Source organism: Triturus cristatus, chromosome 3_1 (genome assembly GCF_964204655.1).
Source record: "Triturus cristatus chromosome 3_1, aTriCri1.1, whole genome shotgun sequence".
Classification (NCBI taxonomy): domain Eukaryota; kingdom Metazoa; phylum Chordata; class Amphibia; order Caudata; family Salamandridae; genus Triturus; species Triturus cristatus.
The window spans coordinates 611,995,117-612,016,227 of NC_140583.1; the positions used below are offsets into that span (position 1 = coordinate 611,995,117).

The 21,111-nt window shown below is 41.2% G+C and overlaps 1 protein-coding gene across 1 annotated transcript in view; it reads left to right on the plus strand.

Moving 5' to 3' along the window:
* Nucleotides 1–21,111, plus strand: part of ALDH1A3 (aldehyde dehydrogenase 1 family member A3) — a 272,629-nt gene that overhangs the window by 160,575 nt on the left and 90,943 nt on the right. Inside the window, exons 8-10 of the mRNA XM_085644542.1 lie at nt 10,590–10,692; nt 18,795–18,979; nt 20,565–20,729. Coding sequence (XP_085500668.1) covers nt 10,590–10,692; nt 18,795–18,979; nt 20,565–20,729 — 453 coding nt within the window. The remainder of the gene's footprint in view (nt 1–10,589; nt 10,693–18,794; nt 18,980–20,564; nt 20,730–21,111) is intronic.

The following is a 21,111-nucleotide window of genomic DNA, read 5'->3' on the forward strand; positions in this document are numbered from 1 at the left end:
CGACGCGACTCCAGCAACGCGTCGCTTTTCCGCCGGGGATGCGACACACATCTGCCCATCCGTGTGCCACGGCGCACTGCATTGTAAATGTGGCGCATCAGTGGTGGCGCACAGCTGGTTTTGCGTGTTGCAAGTTTCCTGGCGCATCCCTGCTGATTTGCAGGGATGCGCCATGAAACGTAAATCTGCCCCCATGTGTTTTGCAGGATTTCTCACCATTGTATGCGCGTGCTTGTTGCAGGAATTTCGCTAAGTTATACAGCTGGTTTTGTAGGCCAAATTGAGTGTGGAAGCCCATGTGCACATAAGCAATTCAAGTACCCACAAGATACTGCATTATTCTCCAAAGATCACAGATGATAAATGTCTGGTTGTCAAAATGCGCATACGTTGTTAGCCCAGGCTTGTGGCCACGAACTGCCTGCAGTCACGAACTTTATTTTTCTGTTATGCACAAGTTCCTGTTTTGAATAACCACGATACAGTTTACATTTGGCAAGTGTGCAACATACGTTTTTTCAATAATCGTCTGGAGATAATGGCCGTGCAAAATTCCACTGGTATTTTTGCAAAATTGCCTGACACTAGCGGTAGGTAGGTAGGTAGGTAGGTAGGTAAACGTTTTATTGTATGAATCACATTGATTACAATACATATTTGACAAATAACATCCATAGTAAAACAATCTTCTATAAAAATCATAAGAACAAGCTGTAATATTTTAACAGATCTTGATTATGATAATAAAACATATTTAACAAGTACTGGCAGTATTAGCTCAATCATGTGGAGTGCTGCATTAAGATATGAACAAAATGAGAAAAAGTCATTAATTTACTAATAAAAGCTGCAGAATTCAACATAAAGCAGTAACTAATCCCCTCCTTATGCTTGCCTCTATACTGGAGGCTCGCAAGCATCCGATCTCAATTCTGACACTTTTGGACAGGAACAGGTAATACGGCCGCGAGTTTCAGCTTTAAAGCCACATTAACAGCATCCACTCTTGCACTTTTTCTAGGATTCCCTGTTCCTTTAAATAATGACATGTACAATAGTCTTTGGGGCATATGTATCAAGCTAAATTGAGATCGCAAATGCTGAGATTCGCAGAATTTCAGCGTTTGCGATCGCAATTTAGCTGTTTGCAATGTATGAAACAAAAAATAATTCGCAAAATAAGGAATCCCAAAATTTGTGATTCCCTATTTTACGAATGCATTTAAGGAATCGCAAATTGCGATTCCTTAAATGCGATGTAAAAAGCACCCAAGTTGTGCGATTTCTACTTAAGAAATCGCAAATTACCACCAACTTCAAGTTGGTGGTCATTTGTGATGTCTTTGAAAAATGCACTTTTTGGCATTTTTCAAAGTGCCATGTGGCGCTCATCCATGCCCTTAGGGCATGTATGAGTGCCACATGTGCACACATGCTCATTTCAGGGGTGCATCAGGGTGTCCTTATGACACCCCTGCACCCTTGAAATTGCGCAATTTGCGAGTACCTAATGGGTACTCGAAAATTGCGGATGTCTTCCCATTCATTCCTATGGGCCTGTAGGCCCATAGGAATGAATGGAAAAGCCATTCCGTAATTGCAACTTACAATTTGCCAGTTGCAATTAAGGAATACCAAGGAATCGCAAAATATTTGCGACTTTTTTATTACATCTCATTTTGCGATTCTCAAATAGCGATTCTCAAAAAAATCGCTATGCGGGGATCGCGAATACAGTATTTGATACATATGCCCCTAATTCTCAAATATGCCCTTTTTTGCACAGCCTCCAAATTTGAATCAATGACAATTCCCAAATAGTTACATGTTCTAGTGTCACACCACCATGTTTCCAAGCTGCCTTTTTACGGAACGTCATTACCTTTGTTTTTGTATGATTAACTGATTGCTCATTAATAAGATTATATTAATTAAACTTGGATAACTGATGTTGAGATCCTTTTGAGGTTAATTTCATTTTCAATCACGTATCATCGCGAAGTTCAATTATGAAATGCAGCCATGAAGGAACTATTCCCCACCTTAATAACTTGTTCCAGAAACATTCACATTTATTTTGTCAAAGGCTGTACTATAATGGATTTAACAAACATATGGGCTATAGTTTTTACTGGCTGCCTTATTTTCTAAACGTACCACAGCTGTGATGTTATTGACAGTGGAAGAACTTGCTCAGAATCCTGTTTGATTTAGCTGTAGCGGGTGCTTTTCATTCACTCAGATTATATATTATTCAGTAGATTATTTGCTAATACCTTACTTTCACAATCTAAACTGGTTATACGCCTATGTAGGCCCCCACTCACCAACCAAGAAAAAGTTTTAACCAAACAAGACTTTTCCGGACTCAACCACTATATGGCGGAACTGTGCAAAGCATCTGAATTTAAGAGAGATTCAAGCTGCACCAGTTCATTGGACTATTTAGTAGATGCTTTGCAAATAGCTCACCTTGAAAACCAAAGACAGCTATAATCCAATAGTTTTTTGCCACTTTTTGGAATATTTTTATAAATAGTATAAATGATAGAGGCGTTCAGTGATGAAGGAGTTGCGGCAGATTGTATTACGTTAGAAAAACTGACATAATACAAAGCTCCACAGGGTAGGTTTCTCTTTTAGTATGTCAATTGGTATTCCATTTGGACTTCCTGCTCTTGAAAAATTACAGTTTAAAAAAAAAATCAAACTAATGATTTCATCTTGGGTTATACTAAGTGACGTTTTAGAGTATAGCAGTGTCAGATCGAAGCAGATTGTATTGCTGGCATACAGCTCCTTTAAGAATGCTTCCGAAGCAGAGTCAGTGGGACTCTGGCGGTCTTTTGTCTATGGAGAAGCCAACATCTAAATATGGCCGGCGGACCGCCATGTAGGCAGCCGGGAAGACCGTTGAAAAAGCGATGGTGGGACCTGATCCACCGAGATCTAAATCAGGCCCAAAGTTTCATTTGATTTAACAGTCTCAACGAGTTTGGCCCAGGCTTGATCATGGTGATTTCACTTTATTTCCTTTATATTTTCTCTACATTGAAACATTGTATATTTAAACACAAGAAGATGATGGCCAAAGTGCTGAAACTTTTCAGACACTCACCCCCAGTCACAGATCTGGGTTGAATCCATCATCATTCTTTAGCTCACTTTGCCACCTCAGTTCAGACCCAGCCATATGCAAATCAGTCTTGACCCTGTGCCTATTGGGAACAGTCCAGCCTGAACTGCCTAGCCAGGGCTTCCCTGAACCAGAAACAAGCATCCTGGGACCGGTTTTGGGGTAACACCCCTCTTCAGCCAGGCTAGCTTGAATCCAGTGGCAAAGTGAGCAAGGGACCCACAGCTGGGCATACCCTGCCGACTTAGGGCGACCAAAGTAAACACAAGGAGATGTTGGACAGAGCGCTTAAACTTTTCAGACACTCACCCCCAGTCACAGATCTAGGTTCAATCCATCAACGTTCTTTAGCTCACTTTGCCACCTCAGTTCAGACCAGAGGTGCAACTAGAGCCAAATTTCGGGGGGGGGCTGAGCAAAAATTTTGGGGGGGGCTGAACTTTAAGCAATAGGCAGAGTGGAGCTGCAGGGGCTCTTAGAAGGGGTGAAACAACAGCAAGGCCTCATTAACATGCAAATGGTCTTTTAAAGACCTGTGAAGTGCTTGGGTGCGGCTGCTTTTTTGCCCGGGAAGGTGTCTCATCCCGGGCTGCCACACACGACGGGGGGGGGGGCTGAAGAATTTGAGTCCAATGGGTGTTGCGTGCCTGGTTCAGACCCAGCTATATGCAAATAAGTCTTGACCCTGTGCCTCCTGGGAACATCCCAGCCCGAACTGCCAAGCCTGGTCTTCTTGGACAGGAAAGAAGCATCCTAGGACCGGTTTCAGGGTAGCCAGGTTAGCTTGAATCCAGTGGTTTAAATATTTAAACAGGTTATCATGTTCATTGGAAGAAGAATATTTTAAAAGGGCTCCGAGTTCTTTCTGGTGATATCTTTTTGCACTTGTAATTAAGTAGTTTATATATTGATGTTGTTGGCAATCGTCATTCTTATACTTATCGAGGTTTTTTGATTAGGTTGAAATGAAGTTATGAAGCAAAATTAACCATACTACCCAGCCTAATAGCCAGCCCTTCTATTTTTGACCATTATCAATATAAGGCAGTAATATAGATTTTATGAAGTTTGCTTCACACAACGTTTGTATTGTAAAGTAAGCTATTTGTTTCATCCTAATAATTTCTTATTTATTGATGTTGTACAATCTTCATTTAGGATTATATTGTTCATAATTGAGGTGTAATTATAGTAGGGCATTCAATATTTAGGAGGTAGTTCTGGTGTGCGGTAAAGGGGCATTCTTACAGTTTGAGTGCAGTAATGTGGCCACTGCAGGTGAGAGAGAGTTATGAGCTGATACATTTTCATATTAGTGGTGTCAGCTCATTTCTTTAAAGGATGAGAATTACAATTGCTGATTTAAATTGTGATGGCTCCACACCTTGTTCAAATAAGTAATGATCTGTGAGGGTTCAATAGACTGCCTTTCATTCATTTTAAGGGTTTTAGAAGGCGCGGGCTCCCCAGTTTAAAGGGCAGCGAAAAGATCTTCGGACGATGCAGGCTTCAAACAGGAAAGCTCTGTGCTGGCTGCAGGGACATATTGCTGCCTTTCTTGAGACACTGACCCTGCAATCGCTAGAGCATTGCAGCACGATGAATAATTCAGGTTTTTGCTGGTAGGGTGGATCAGAGGCAAAGCTCCCTTTTCATCACTAGTTTTAGATACATTCAGATCCCTGCATCATCTACAAAGGTAGGGAAAAACTTTAACTTAAAACAAGAATCATTGTCACCCCTATCCTCTGGGTGATCTCTTGAACTACTGTCGGAGCTGCAACTACCATAGTAAAAAGGGGACTTGTCCATTCCTTGACCTTTCCCTATCAAAGCCATGCTGGTCTGCAGAGATCGACATATCCAGGATATAGACACCTGTTGCATGTACAGGTTGGTCTAGACAAGCTGCAGTGGCAGTCTCTTCCATAGTTTTGAGGCATTATATGAAAAACATCGGCCGCCACATTTGGCCTTCTTAATCCTAGGTACCGATGCTAGATACAACTTATCAGAGCAGAGGCTTCGATTGGCCTTGTAGGGGTGAATCATTGCTTTTATAATAGGAGGTTCATTCCCTCCTAGAGTCTAATGGGCAACACAAAGGGCTTTAAAATGAATTCTCTCCTGCACCGGTAACCAGTGGAGGGCGCGTAGTGCCGGCTTTGCCGAGCAGCGATTGTGGGTTCCCATTAGCAGTCTCGCGGCGGTGTTTTGTACAATCTGCAATTTTGTGGTGACTGCATTTGGGGCGCCCAGAGAAAGGGTGTTACCGTAGTCTGACCTGGAGATGAAAAGCGCTTGGACCAGTGATTTTTTTGCTTGATTCGATAGGAGGGGCAGCACTTTGCGGATCATTCCAAGCATGCTATAACATGAAGCAGCTGTCTTCCTGGCTTGGACTTTAAATGTAAGATCTTGGTCCAACCACACACCCAGGCTTTTTTTCTCAGTTTTAGGGCTGGGTGCAGGGACCATACACGCTGGCCACATGGTGTTAGATTTAAAATTTACCTGGTTGCCAAGCAACAGGAGCTCCGTTTTATCACCATTAAGTTTTAGATGGGACAGGCTCATCCACTTGGTAACTTCCTCCAGGCAGGCATGGAGATCGGAGGATGTATGGTCGGCCTGGCATAGAGACACTACTAATTGAGTGTCGTCGGCATATGTGACTATATGAATCCCAAAGGGGGAAACAATATCCGCCAGTGGAGACATATAGACATTAAAAAGAGTCAGGCTCAAAGATGAGCCCTGAGGGACTCCACACCTGAGGGGGATGGGTTTAGAGGAAATGTCACCTTCTAAAACCTGGAAGCACCTATCCCTCAAAAAAGATTGGAGCCAAGTTAACGCCTTGCCGGACACTCCTATAGACCTGAGACGGTGAGCCAGGATACAGTGATTCACCATATCGAAGGCCGCACTTAAGTCGAGGAGTATGATGGCTGACGTACCTCCAGTGTCGAGGATTTTTCTCGCTTCTTCATCCACCGCTAATAAGGCGGTCTCAGTGCCTTGAGGCGGGCGGAAGCCAGTTTGTGAGGGGTGAAGCAGTTTATTAGACTCCAGAAAGGTGGAAAGCGTATGGTTAACATGCTTTTCTGCAATTTTGCTTATTACCGGGAGTAGCAAGATTGGACGATAATTGCCCAAATTTGCAAGATTCAGGTTGGGTTTTTTTAGCAAAGCTTTCACCATTGCTCTTTTCCATTCTGGGGCGACTATGCCTAGTGCAAGGGAGGTGCTAATAAGGCTGGTCATAATGGGGGCAACTATGGGCCCTACCAATTTTAAAATGTTGGGTGGTGCAGGGTGCAGTGGTGACCCCGATTTGACCGAGGTTAAGGTGGCTAAAAATGACTCCTGAGTCATCGGTATATAGGTCCCCAGCTGGTGTAAAATTCCAGGTTGGCTCGCGGCCGTTGGTTCAAGTGTATCAACATCTCTTTGTGGGAGCTGCTTGAGAATATTATGTACCTTGACGGCAAAGTATTTAGGGAGTTCATCGCAGCGGTATCCTGAAGGATCGGGTGCCACTGGGGGGTCCGGCACTTTGAGAAGCTTTTTGGCTATAAGAGAGGTCTCTCTGGCAGAATTGGCTGCAGAGGAAATCCTTTCCAGATAATATTGTGGCCTGGGCTTGTTTTATTTCAGCCTTGTAAGTTCTGATGGCTGCCCTGTATTCCTGTTTCATAATGTGTGAGAAGTCTTTCCTCCATGTCCTCTCCATTTTTTGCATTGTTGTTTTAAAATGCGCAATTTAGGAGAGAACTATGCAGATTTGTTATAACCTATTTTCTTCTGGATATATTTCTTTGGGAGCACTGTGTTCAGTGACTCCTCGATCCATTGTGTGAAATTTTGATAATCCGTGACTGGGTAACATTCCAAGTTTGATATGGAGTTTTCCAGTTCCTGGGTCCATCCTTCTAAAGAGAGCTTGGGCCAAGGACGTATTACAATTTGTGAGGACTGGGTGTGCACAACCGGGTTCAATGGGGCCTATACAAATGGAATTAAAAAATGATCTTACCATGGCAAGGGGCTGGGGGTTTCCCCTTTTAGATCCGCCATATTTGAGAAAATTGGGTCAAGAAGGTGACCTTTAATATGGGTTGCTTGGGAGACCTTCTGGTGGAGTTGGCATACCATCAGGTCATACGCTATTTCGATTGCCGTGGATGCCAAAGGGTCATCAAAGTGAAGGTTAAAATCTCCAAGGAGGGTGAAATTCGCCAAGGAGCTAGCCTGGATCATAACTGTTTCCAGTAGAGATTTGCCAAATTGGCCCATTAACCCAGTCGGTCTGTAAATCAGTTTACCAGAGAGTGATGGTGAGGGTGTAAATTCAATTGAGAAATGGACATTCTCACAGTCTGACAACGGACTCCCAAGTAGTCTACAGCTCAGATGGTCTTTATAGATAATGGCAATACCGCCTCACCCCTGTGGATTTGTTAAGGCCATTTTTGCCAAGGGCACAATGGGGCTTTGAGGGGTGCTCAGACCAGCATGTAAAACAATGAAAATTGTATATTTATTGAGTCTTGGCGGTGAACTCCGCTCCGCTCGCGGAGTTTGAGAAGTTTTCTGTGTTATTCCGAAAAATTCTGCGGAGTGGAGCAGGATTTTTTTCCTCACTTGCGTTCATCAACATCAAGTTGGCTGGCAAGGAAAATCCACCTACCGGTGAGATTTTTCCTTGTTCGCGATCGTCAACGTAAAGATGGTGAGTGCGAGCGTGGAAAACCAACCTCCTGGCCAGATTTATTAATGCAGGTGGTCAGATTTCTCATTGCGAGTGGTCGCTTATGCTCACGGCCGCTCGTATTGAGAAACCATCTATTCGTATTGAGAAAGCTGCTGCTCGAGTAGAAAATCTACTCGAGCGGCAGAAAGGAAGCGGCACCTGCTTGCGCTGTGCATGGTGCCGTTCTCGATGATTGCACAGTGCGGACAAGCACCTGGTGCTAAAAATCACAGCAAACGGCATTTATCTAATGCACTCCGCCACTTTCAGAGCTCCACGTAGCGCGGCAGATTTGTGTTTGCATTTCCGCCCAGGCTTAATATTTATACGCAAGTATGTGGTATTTGTATAACATAAATTTAGCCAAAAGGCCTCTGTGCACTGTACAGAGTCAAAGATACAATACCAAGTAATCCCAAAGAAGAGCAGTATTGGCTCTAACTGACCGCACAGGCGCTTTGTATTGTTAATATGTATGTAATGGAACTCAACCTTCAAATTGTCCTACTGCTCCAAGACTACAAACAAAAGTGAAAAACAATATACTACAGGGAGTGCTTAGGAAGTGGAATGTTTTTACTTAAAGTTCACTTAATCACATATTAATCCAGATTATTCAACCATGTGACTTCTTCCTATAGATCTAATGTAATGCAGGAGCCATATTATGATATTCCCAAAAAGATTTTCTTCATTTTTCACAACATCAAACTGCAGCCCAGCCAATGCGTTTCTTTCTGACAAGGGGCTTCATCAGGGTTTAGAGATTTCTTAGTGTTTCCTTGTGGGAAAGAGTAAACCACACAGAAGAGGGGGCTAAATAGTGGTATCACCCATAGTTCATTAAAAATTCATTGTTGATTCTTCCTGGATAAGTGTAAACCAGAGAAGGGAGAAGGCTTAATATCTGTATCCCCAGTGGGACCTGCCAGGTTAAGCAGAAAGACGCTACATCTCATCCACGCGTAGCCTTCTCGTGTACATTGTTTTTCACAATAAACAAGTGATTCAAATGGTAGCTGAATTTGGGGAATTGAAGTGAGCTGTTACTTTCTTGTGATGTAGTATTGTTTAAATAAATGTGTTTTCCTTTCTTTGTTAAACTAGAGCAGAGGTTGGGCTTTATTGATTTAGTAGTGTCTTTCTAGATCCTGGGTGCATAAATGCAGAAGGCCCATAGCTTGTGTTTTTTTGGGCACTTTTTCTTATCCAGTCTAATGGCGACCTGGCCAAGGGTGACCTGAGAGCCACCAGAGATTGTGCTCTTGCCAGCCAGATATGTAGGGGTTTCATTTGTTATGGATTTGTAAATTATGCAGCTAGTTTTAAATATGTTGCAGGATGACAAGGGGACCCAGTAGAGTTTCATCAGGAAGGGGGTAAGCAGTTTTTTTTTAACCCTAGACAAGACATGTTGTGGTGTTCAGGACGTCTTTAAGAGGGGCCATTGTGTATCCAGATGAGAGAGAATAAGGGTCTGAATGGCAGCTCTAAATTTGTTTTCTGGGACAAATAGGTTGACTTACTTTAGTAAAGAGAGCTGGTACTAGGCACTCTTATTTTTCTTGGCAATCTGTTCCCTGAAGTTGAGGTTGGTGACCTGGGTAAACCTGACTTACTTAGCATTGAGTGAAAGTTGGGGTTTGTGTCCATCCAGGTTGATGTTGTTGAGACAGATTTGTACTAGATGTTGAGTGTGACATCAGCAAATAGTTTATTTCCAAGTGTGGATGAGTTTGTTTTTGAAGCATTGGATATCTGGAGCAGAGGAGACCTTTAAGTATAGTTGTGTGTCATTGGAACATTGGTGAATTTTCATGCTATTTTCGTGAGCAGTGATACATTGTGTTCAATGTGGAGATTGAAGAAGGGGTCAATATGGAACCCTGGGGCTTTCCACAAGAGATAGGTTTCTTCTGAAACCTGGCAGTATCCTTGTGAATGAGCTTATGTCAGCTGGATAGAAAGGTGGCTAACTAATGAAGGATGTTTTCAATGAATCACATTAAAGAGGTTGGAGTGTGGATGATAGTGGGATGATTGATAGTGTCAAAGGTGGCTGAGAAGTTCAGCAATATCAGGAGACAGGGATAATCTTTATCTATGGTCAACAGGGTTTTCTTTACTATTTGTAAGGTAGTTGTCACAGTGATGCAGTGTGATCTAAAACCAGAGATGGTTGACTGATGTGACTGCTTTTTCACTGATCTTGATAAAGGGTAGGTGAGTGATGGGCTAATAGTTGACTAAATTATTTCGGTCTGGTCTTGTATTCTTCAGAAGAAATATAACCTAGCTTGTCTTGAGAGAGGCAAGATTGTGTTTTATTTAAAGTATGAAGAGATAATTAACTGTAACCCCTTTTCTGAGGGGGATCGAATGGTATTACTAAAATGGATGGTATTGTCACTTGAAGAATTGTAATTAATTGTCTTGGATAAAACTGATTGTTAAATCTTTAAATATATTTTTGGGTAAATGTGGAAGGTTGGAGTAATTCAATTGTGTATGTTTAATACTATGTTCTATCTAAAATGTGTACATTTAAAAAAAGCTATAATTAAACTAGAAACAAAAAAGAGATAAATCTGTCTATAAACTTATTGGTGATCTTGATCTCTAGTTCTCTACGTTACATTGGCAATGGTTGCTTTCCTCAAGGACTGAGGCAGTTATTTTTGTGTCACTTTCCTGTAGGTTGGTAAACTTGTCAAGGAAGCTGCCTCCAAAAGTAACCTTAAGCGAGTAACTCTGGAGCTCGGAGGGAAAAATCCATGTATTGTGTTTGCGGATTCTGATTGTAAGTATTCCTAAATCAGGAATGTAACTGGAAACACTTAACTCTGAGAAAAACGGGATTGCTTTTGCCGCGTTATGGAAAGAGTGAGCAAAGGAGTCCTCACTTATCTTGGAATATGATCCGTTTGCCTTTCTCTTAAATGTTTTCTACAGTGTCATTTTTTTATACAGCCTAATGTTATATCTGTGTCACGCCATCGTTGTTTTCCAAATTTCTCATGTGTTACTGGGTTAGATATTAAGTGAAGAATATTAAGCTTGATATGGGCAGTATACAGAACAAATCTGTGAGACATTTTAAAAGAGCGTATATAGTGACATCTTATAGAAAAATATCCAGACATAACACGGAGGAAAAGAAGAGATATTGTGGCAGAGTTCCACACCTTGTTGAAGGTAGAAAAGGAGTTTACCTAAGTTTGTGGGTATTTGTGCTATATCATTCATACTTGTGCCTTGTGTAATAAAAAAACGGATACATTTCACTTGTATAGTGCAGACCCAGAATATCCTGGGTGAAAACCAATGGATAGCGCAAGGCCATTGACAAACTACTGATTCACTTTAAAAAACTCTGTAGATTGTGCAGAATTAATTTAATTTCTATGATTTTAATTATATCAAGACAGTTAAGTCGTTTATTGAAAGTAGATAACGTAACACGTTTCATCATATCAATCAAAAGATAATCTGGAATAAAACTAGATTAAATGATTTAAAATCTGCATTTATAAAAAGAGAAATAGGAAATAGGAAAAGACCAGATCATAGTATTTGGTAAGGAGGATAGAAGGTGTAAGTGGTACAGGATTTAAACCAAATCATGGGAGTATATGTCTTCTAAAATTGAAGTGTAATGAAAAAATACATAACATAACTACTGTTTTTGAGTTTTTTATTGTTACCCATCTCAATGGTACTCATCTTATCGACCAGCAGATCTGATGGGAAGTGATAATTGTATAAAAAGGTGCCCCTACATTAAAGGGCAGAGGAATGTCAACTATAAATTGGGAGTGCTAATATCACCCGTGTCCCTAAACATGCGAAACGGAGAAAGAAGGCCAGTTGCATACAAAACTTTTATTAGAACATTATATCATTTAAAAAAACTGAAAGAGAGCAGTCTGTGCCTTCTTCATCACATTTTTGGGACGGTCACAGCATGCCAAGAGATTTATCACTCTTTGCCTCCTTCGTATTTAAAAAAGTGGTAATATTGGAAAAGAGATCAAGACTCAGCCTTTTCCTCAGTCCATATTGTTGGTTTTGTCATTCACAGCAAATGGGATAAATGGCACAATGAAATCCGGTGTAATCCGCGATCCACGTCCTTTCTCAAACGGATTCGGTAAATTTGTACCAAACCCTTAAGGGATATTCTTAATCATTCTCTTACACAGACAATTGTTCCACACTCGATAAAACAAGTGTTCATCATTCTGATTATCAAAACCTGGGCTTTGATCCTCCAGTTTATCTAATTTTAAACCAATCTCTTTATTTCCAGTGGCAGCCAAAATACAACAGGCTAATGCTGTCACTCAATCACGTTCTAAATAATCATGAAACATCGATTTCCTTATTGACCCTCCAGATAGTGTCTGTTGTGGCAAGGGCACACATTTCTTTCAGCAGCTCTCCGAGACCTGCGGATGGGAACAGATGGCAGTCATGTTCATTCTCTGATTTAATTAGATCAGTGGTGTTTCTCTTAGTTGGCCACCATATTCACAGTACTAAGTAAAGTAAATCAGTTACTCATGGTTGGCATTAAAGCGGTCAGCCCTTTCCCCATACCTTTGCAGCATCTGCATTGAGCCTGTACTAAGCTTCTCTTCTACCAGGGTTTCAGCTACAACATCATTGTTGGTGAAGCTCAGCATCTCCTCTGGTGGTGGGTTACAACCAACAGAAGTTTGACAACAGTCTAAAAGGGGCATCATGGAATAGCTGAGTGACTTCTATATCAAGGTAAACTCAGAAAAAACAGGACTTAATGATGGATGGAGGTTCCGATGTTTGGTCTGACAACTCCAGTCCTAATGTTATGAGGTCCTGAGTCAGTGAAAGTGATCAAAAACCTGGGTTTCAAATTCAATCGTGAATTGAACCTTGGTCCTCCGATTTCAAAGAGTGTCTCCTTTCGAATCATTTCTTTGTATAAATCACAGAATGTGATGTCTCTTTCTGAAGATAAGAGTACACATCTGGCCATGCAGGCTATCATAGTCTACTGTCTCATCAACAGGAATGCCCTTGATGTGTGTCTCCCTAAATACCTGCTGCTTTGTATTTGTCAAATCACTGTTTATTAAAGTTTAACAGAAACAGAACTTTGACAATCACAGCAAAGCCTCATTAGAGGCAACTTCATAGTCAAGATCTTAAGCATGTAACATTTATTGTTTAGCTCAGTCCTAGGTGAGGATTGTGGCAATAAAAGAATTAAAACACAAAAATCATGCTGAAAAATCCCCAACTCCTGGTCCCAAACACTCTGTCACCATAACAAGACCAAGTCTGCATTACCTACATCCAATATAATCATATAATTCCTCTTCCCCTATAGAACCGATGTCAAGTAAAATGCCTCCACAGCTTGTGTGCCGTCCATTTATTCAGAAAGCTGAGTTTATTTTGTTCAATTAAAGAAACCCATGGCTCTGGAAAACAACCGCGATGCCATTACAACAAGGTCATTACACCGACCGCGTTGTTACCACGCAATGCCATTACTACGCAAGTCATTACATCGACTTGCAGAGGATGGCGCGCTAACATAAGGAATAGTATAGTTTACTATTCCAACACCTTCCCTACTGTTGTGTAGGCTGGAGTTGGAATAGTAAATTATACATTTCTAATGTTAGCTCACCATCTACCGCAAGTCGATGTAATGACTTTCGTAGCAATGGCATTGCGTGGTTACAACGCGGTTGTTGTAACGACCGCGTTGTAATGCCACGCGATGTAATGGCTCCAGTAGTAACAAGTCATATTTCATGGCTCTCCATCATGGTGGGAGCAGTGTGTTCAGCAAACCTCAACACATGTATTACTTTATATATTTGTTTCCTTTCGGTCTTGAATTGTATGTGTGTGCCTTCCATATATCTGTTCAACCGCTCCATCACTAACATGTTCCGAATCTTACGGTGCCATTGGGAGATTAGAGGCATGTCTACTTTCTTCCAATTTAATTCTATAGTTAACTTTGCTGGCCCGAGGCCTGGGATGACCACGTGCCATTTCCACTTGGTCATTGCCTGTAAGTTGTGAGGCTCCACGCGCAATTGCTGCCTTGTTTTAAAGCTGTAGAGGACAATGTTGCAGTAAAGGGTTGAGTTGTCCTAAAAGTCAGTTATGCTAAGTGCACCAGCTCCCAATTCAGACTAGAATAGTCTTTAAGGAACTTGCTACTCTTTATAAATCTGTTTACGAAAATTCACCCAACCTAATCCATAGTTGTAGTCAGCTCTTCCAACTGCTAGACCTCTTAGATCTTCTCGATGCCTTCTTCTTAACATCCGGTGCTTTAAGAAACTCCTCTTGGTCCCAGTGGGGTTCTCTCTCTATCCACTTTTGATCTATGACAAAGCTGGTAAAATTTCAGAACAGCAATAAAACCTGTTTTTGTTTTTTGCATGTAACAGAGATACCTAGACGTCTAACAGTCACATTTACCGTTTAGCCCCATGAACGCTATCAGGTGAACATAATAGAGGAAGACTACCACCTAGGCAGACTGTGATTTAATATAATTTTGAGTGCTCCTGCCAGTGGCCACAGGTTTCATTAGTAGAACCTAAGCAGCCAATGGATGTGACGAAAGACCAACACCTCTATATGCGTGCTGCGGGGGGGGGGGGACTTCCCCTAGGCTGCCGGCAATGGTGTAATATAGACCACTGGAGCCCCACTGGTGCAGCCCAACTCTCCCCCTACAGTTCTCTACTTTACCGAATGGCCTTCACTGAGCTCCTGGAATTTCGGGGGCCTCATCACACCAACTTATATACAGAAAATGAAAGTGATTAAAGTTATTGTCTGTCAGTTCTCCTTACACTCAAATTTTCTCTGTTTTAATTATCTTCATTCGCTCCTTGAAATCTTCAGCTCCAGGTGATTCGCATGCCTAATAAATAGCTTAATACAGATATTCGCAGTGAATGAGCAAAGGACAGGTCCTTATATCTTTTCTATGACTAAATAGACAGTTTGATATTTTGTACACAACATCTTTGCATAACGGTACAGCTATGTATGAAGCACATGTTCACCATCAGAAAGGCATCCTGCTGCTACACAAAAAAGTGCATCCCCAACCCAAATGCACGAATATTATTTGTATGCAAAATCTGGTTTCCAAGTATTAAATGTTGACGTGTTTCTTACAAACATTAATTTCATTGACCACAATCTTCCTGAATTGGAGAAGTGAACCTAAAGAGGAGAGCCTCCCTGCCTCATCATGAGCGAAGCCTCCTTGGGTGGGATGGCGTCATTTGTATCTTCTGCATCAGACATTGTAGTTCTGTTAGATGCTGTTTTAGTGCCTATAGCTACAGGTTCAGATGAAATGACTGGAGATGCAATGGTGTGGTTTACAAAGGAAGTCTAGATTGTTCCCTGAGGGCTGGCATCCCTTGGAACTGCTGTGCACCTTAAAAAGAACTGAGATTCAGTGACAGAGTCATGGATTAGTTCTTTGCAGACTAGGAATCTAAATCATGTGAAGCTGGTAATTTGCCCTAGAGGAGCAGTTGGTCCTTGTGGAAGCTACGCATACCTACTATCATTGCCCTCCATTCCCTCATTTCCTCTCTCTGCTAGCTTGTTTGCTCTCTCAAACTGCCTACCTGTCAGCAAGAACCTGTTCCTAATGCGCAAATAAAAGCATTTCCCATGTTGAGTGCAGAGGTTTCCTATTGGTCAAAGTCAAATTCTCTTGAGGATGCAAAGAGCTCAGGAATAAATTAAGGGTCTGGTTTAGAGTTTGGCAGAAGGGTTACTCTGACACAAATGTGACAGATATTCAGTCTGCCTAATTTCAAGTACATTATATGCTAATGCACTTATAATATGGCGGATGGGATATCCATCATGTCTTTGACGGAGTAACCCGTCCACCAAACTCTAAATCAGGCCCTAAGTTCTTTATTGAGGTAATTAGTTAAAACCATATTGATTCATGGCATTACAAAAAAATAGTGAAATGCATAAAATATAACAAAGGCCCAGTCTTCATACTAAAGCTAAAAACAATTAGTCACAGTGCAGTCAAAGTCATAAAACGTATTCAATAGTTAAGCAATATTATCCAAGATGGTAGGTACCTTGAGGCAGCTATTGACCGGAGCGAGTAGGGCTTTACTCCACCCTGATCAATAAGTACCTACGAGGGCCCTCCCTATCTAATAACAGTGCTATTGTCAATCAGACTCTCAACATTTGTGGTGAAATTCACAACATTGTTTGTTAGATGGTGTGTTTTTCATGATACTATTTATGATAAAGGTTATATGAAGCATAACTGTTGAATTTTCTTTGGATGAAATACATTGTAATGAATGCTTAGTTTTCAGGGTTACTAAAGGGTGCATAAAGAAAGGGTGAGAACCATCCTTGGGAGGAATTTTTTTTCCCTATAAATCATGGCTAGTGCTCCAGAAGCTACAATTAGGAGACATGTTCTATACATTTCCAACTAGCTTCCTCATCCACGTGAACAATTACATGTGACACATTGAGTAAAACATGTATGTCCAGCAGCAGCAGCCGCCTGTCAGGTGATTACTTAGCATTCAATTGCAGCTTCACCACAGAGAACTAGTGAACATCTAGAGTGCTGCATTTTAAATTCATGACAAATGTGAGGCACATCTCCATAATATGCAGAATAAATTGTTTCCTGTGAAGATAGTAATAAATTGACACAATGGTGGCATTAATTTCTTCATAGAAATGATGGTTTGTGCTCTTGAAAGCTAAAATGAGGACACTTCTTCTGCAAATTCTCACAGACCTTCCTCAATCAGTGTGTTCTACTGTAGATTTACCACAGAGTGCGGATACAAATCTGGAGCACTAACATTCTATATTCATGTCAAAAGTTAAGCGTTCCTGAGTGCCATGTTGCTGGAATAGAATCTTTTATTTCGAAGCTTTGCATATGAAGCACGTTGCAGTAGAGCTTTAAAGGGTTAATTTATATGATTTATATGTGAAACTAGGTATTTAAAAAGAAATGTGATTGAGCAGGGGCTGTTAGTCACTTATTGCATAATAGTTTTTTAAAGGTCTAAAAACTGTTAATGGGGAAGAGTCCTACCTAAATCCAGCATTACCTACCCACATCCCTTTCCTCAGACTGTTTATCAACTAACTTAATACAGCCCTAATTTTAAAATAGTAACATTTTTGGTAGACATAAGAGTTGCTTGATCTCCCATATACATTAATATGAGTAGAATTTTAAGGGGTGAAGGGAGGTATTTGTAGACAGATCACATATTCAAAATTATTAGATGTGTGTTGCTATGGGGAGTAGGCCGGCCAAATGAGTTGCTGTTTGAACATTTTTTATATTTCTCACATCTCTTTGTCAGTAGTTGCATCACCCTGCATAAATAAGTTCCAGCTTCAATATCACCAAAGATAAGAAAAAAAAATACATATTAAGCCTTCTGAAAATGAAAGCGAATGATTGTAAAGCTATCTTATCTTGCATCATCCCTCCCACTGCAGACTCATTCTGTGAGCTAGACAAACTCTCACATTCTAAATTAGGACTCTGTGCTCTCACAAGCAGTCGTTAGAGGAGAAAGAAGGTGTAATGATATGTGGGCGGATACTGAAATGAGATTTGTCTAAGGTACTAGCTATGAATCTCCTTAGGGGATATCAACTGCCTAGGAACCAATCGAGAGGCAATACTTTGCAGGTGTACAGTTGCAAGATTTACAATCTCCTTTACATCATCACATAGATGACATCCTATATCCGCTCCCTTGTTCTTGTAAGATTGACAAATTCACATAGGTAAAAAATGTCCTCAGGGTAATCTCATGTGGTCAGTTTTCAGCCTCCCTAATATTGAACTTACTAAATATTAACCTGACAAAAGCCAAACCTCTCCCAGCCACCACTGCTAAAACTATCAATATTTGCAGGAGATTTGCGACCTGAACATCTCCAGGATGAGAGAATGAAAACCTTAAATTTTAAGATCTCAGTCTCCTCGGTGAGAGCTGTATGATTCATAAATGTATGAAAAATTATTTTAAGCACTGGATGATTTAAGATAATGATATTTGAAGGAATATTTTCCTAGAAGAATTACTATAGGAGCCCAGCCCCTCTCAGTCCTCTAAAATGTATTACAAATAGTAATTGGAAGAGCCCTGAACTATAGGAACTCTATTGGCCACAACACCACACTTTGTACCAAGCTTTCCTCGCCCACTGCTGGCCTCCTTTGGTTCAGTCCATAATTAGCATTTCTCACCTGCTATTAAATCGCATTTGCTGAACATGGCTGTAAAAAGATACTAATGCAATGCTGGTGCAAAACAGGCAAAGTTGAGAGGGTAAATTTTCCCAGGCTAGAAAAACAGACCTAGTTATGACCAGCTACAGCATGTTTAAAGAGAAATATGATCTAATGAACCAAACAAATCAAGTAGCTGTATTCATAGTATTGGCAGCATGTCTCTTTACATTTAACAGCTATGAAGTGAAATGTGCGTGATTTTTTAATACGTTAGTATAAGAATGTGCACTATGTGAAATGCAGTTGGCTGATATCTTGTGATAAAAATGAATAGAAATGTATGCCATGTATGCAAAAGTCATGCGGTGTACAGATAGAAGGCTAGTTTGTGCAGAAAATGACTGTCCGTGGAGGCACACGTAGGTGTTTTGGTGCTTTTAAAGACTATCCTTTAAGTCAGGCCCTACTTGAGGCTCAGGTTGAGCATAAAAAAGAGGAAGGTGGGGTGCAAATTCTATGATAGACTTAAAGTGAAATAATATATTTCTCCGGCTACATGCATGGCGCATCACACTCGTACTAACACAAGCAGTGTGATCTATTTTCAGTGGAACAAGCAGTGGAATGTGCTCACCAGGGAGCCTTCTTCAACCAAGGGCAGTGCTGCACCGCAGCCTCCAGAGTCTTTGTGGAAGAGAAGATCTACCATGAGTTCGTCAAGCGCAGTGTTGACTTTGCCAAGAAGCGACTTCTCGGAGATCCGCTGGATGCCAAAACTGAGCAAGGGCCCCAGGTAACTTAATTGTAGCTGAAGAAATGTATGTTCATGCATTGGTTTGGGTAAGTTCATGCCTAGTGGCTGTTGCTGATGAAGCTGTGTTGATACAAAAAATAGATCTTTGTATTCTATTTGTTTTGGGTCATGAGCATCCTTTTTGTAAAATATATTTAGAAAGAAAGGTGTTAATGTAACTACCGCAGGCCTAGAACCCAACATCAGCATTACTTTATTTCTATATATCTCCTTTCTATTAGTAGGGGGATACCCACTTGTAAGCACTTAAAATGTAATGGGGAATAACAAGATCACAGAGAAACAACAGTATGTTGACATTTATAGAGTGTGGGTTAAGGAGGACCCCCAACGTCAGTTCTTAATTTCAGACCAAAGTCATGTCTGTATAGCACCCATAAATACATAACTGTGTGTGCAAACCATATAATAGGCTGTAATAGCCTATTAGCTAATCACATTATTTACTTCTGGCTTATTTTGCCATTTGAAGCTTTCTGTTTGACACAAGAAGAGGACCATTAAAATAAATAAAAGCAGATTAAACAACCATAATACTGACCAATGTTGTTGCCAATCACCCAGCATATCAAAAGGTTTAATACTAAAGAACTTCTAACAAACAAAAAGAACGAGCTAAATGTAGTCTCAAAAGACCAGCATCCTGTTAGTCACAAAAGTTATCTCCCTAAAGGAAAACCCATTAGGTTTTTAAAAGAACACCCACCCACCAACCTAGTTGGTGGCATGCTTCATCATTGGGTTCCCACCTGGGAGGCTGAGTGCCTCCTGGGTGTGCTTTGACGCCTGATTACAGCGGAGCAGGATTTTTGGGGTGAATAAAGTGAGTGGAAACCTTAAAACTGCCTCCAGGATACTTAGTCAAATCACAGAAAAAAAGTGTATTAGAGTTCCTGGGGTAGGATTTACTTCAAGGGTGGATATGGAAGAGAAAAAATTATCTCACACATTCCAAGAGGGTAAAATGGTCTACATGTTTCAGCCAATCAAACCAGTGTCAGGTGGCTTTCTTCAGGACCAGAGTTTCCAGGGCCAGAACAAACCCTAAGCAGGTGTAGTGTACGCACACACGTTAATGTGTGCATAAGTGAAAGTGGTCCGCCCTAATCCAACACTGATTTTGCCTTTTTCTGGAAAAGAAACTCTTGACCTGCAGGCCACAGCAGATGTTTTCTTCGAGCATTTAACTTACTGGATAAAGAATGTTCTTTTGAGAGGTGCCACAATGATGTACACATCTCCCAGACACACAAGACTAGCCTAAACATCTTTCACTGTCTTGAAATCAATAAAACGGCTCTGCGGATTTACGTTTGAGCGTCTGCTTCAGAATCTGCGCATACTTTAAGGCTTACGGCCTGTGAGGTGATTCTTACTTTCTGTATTCAGATGTTACTAAAGTAAGTACCATAACAGTACTTTTTGACAGTAAACTGTTTACTTTCAGTGCTATGAGTCTCCAACACTGTGTCACCAGGCGCTACATAATGAAACAAAGTATGAATAACAGTAACATTGCACCTATGATGTTTTGACTGCATTATGTGCCCCTTGTACCTTGCAGATCGACAAAGCACAGTTTGATAAAGTGCTGGAGCTGATTGAAAGCGGGAAGAGAGAAGGCGCTAAGCTGGAATGTGGGGGCTCTGCCCTGACCGAGAGAGGGCTCTTCATCAAGCCCACCGTCTTCTCTGAGGTGACGGACGGGATGCGGATCGCCAGAGAAGAGGTACCCACCACCGAAGCCAACACGTGTCCATGCTGTGTGAATTCTGTGCATTGTTATCATTGGCCCTGTGTGTTAGCACAAGGAAGACATGTGTTCTTCTTGTGTCAGCACAGACTGCTAAAGTACTCCTTAGATGTCACGTCTCATAGTCTAAGCCCACGGTTTGCGTACTCCAGGAATAAACAAAGTCTAAACGTCAAAACTTGATCTTCAGATGAAAACGCGCGGCTGCCTGGCGTGGAGCCCGCTGACGTCTAGATGAAGATAGGCCACACCGGTTGAGTGGAGAGAACACACGCCCTAAGCCCTGGAAAAATAACCACTCGGACATCCGTCTGAATGTTTTGATCAGCGTGACTTGCTTTTCCAAGGATAAAGTAAA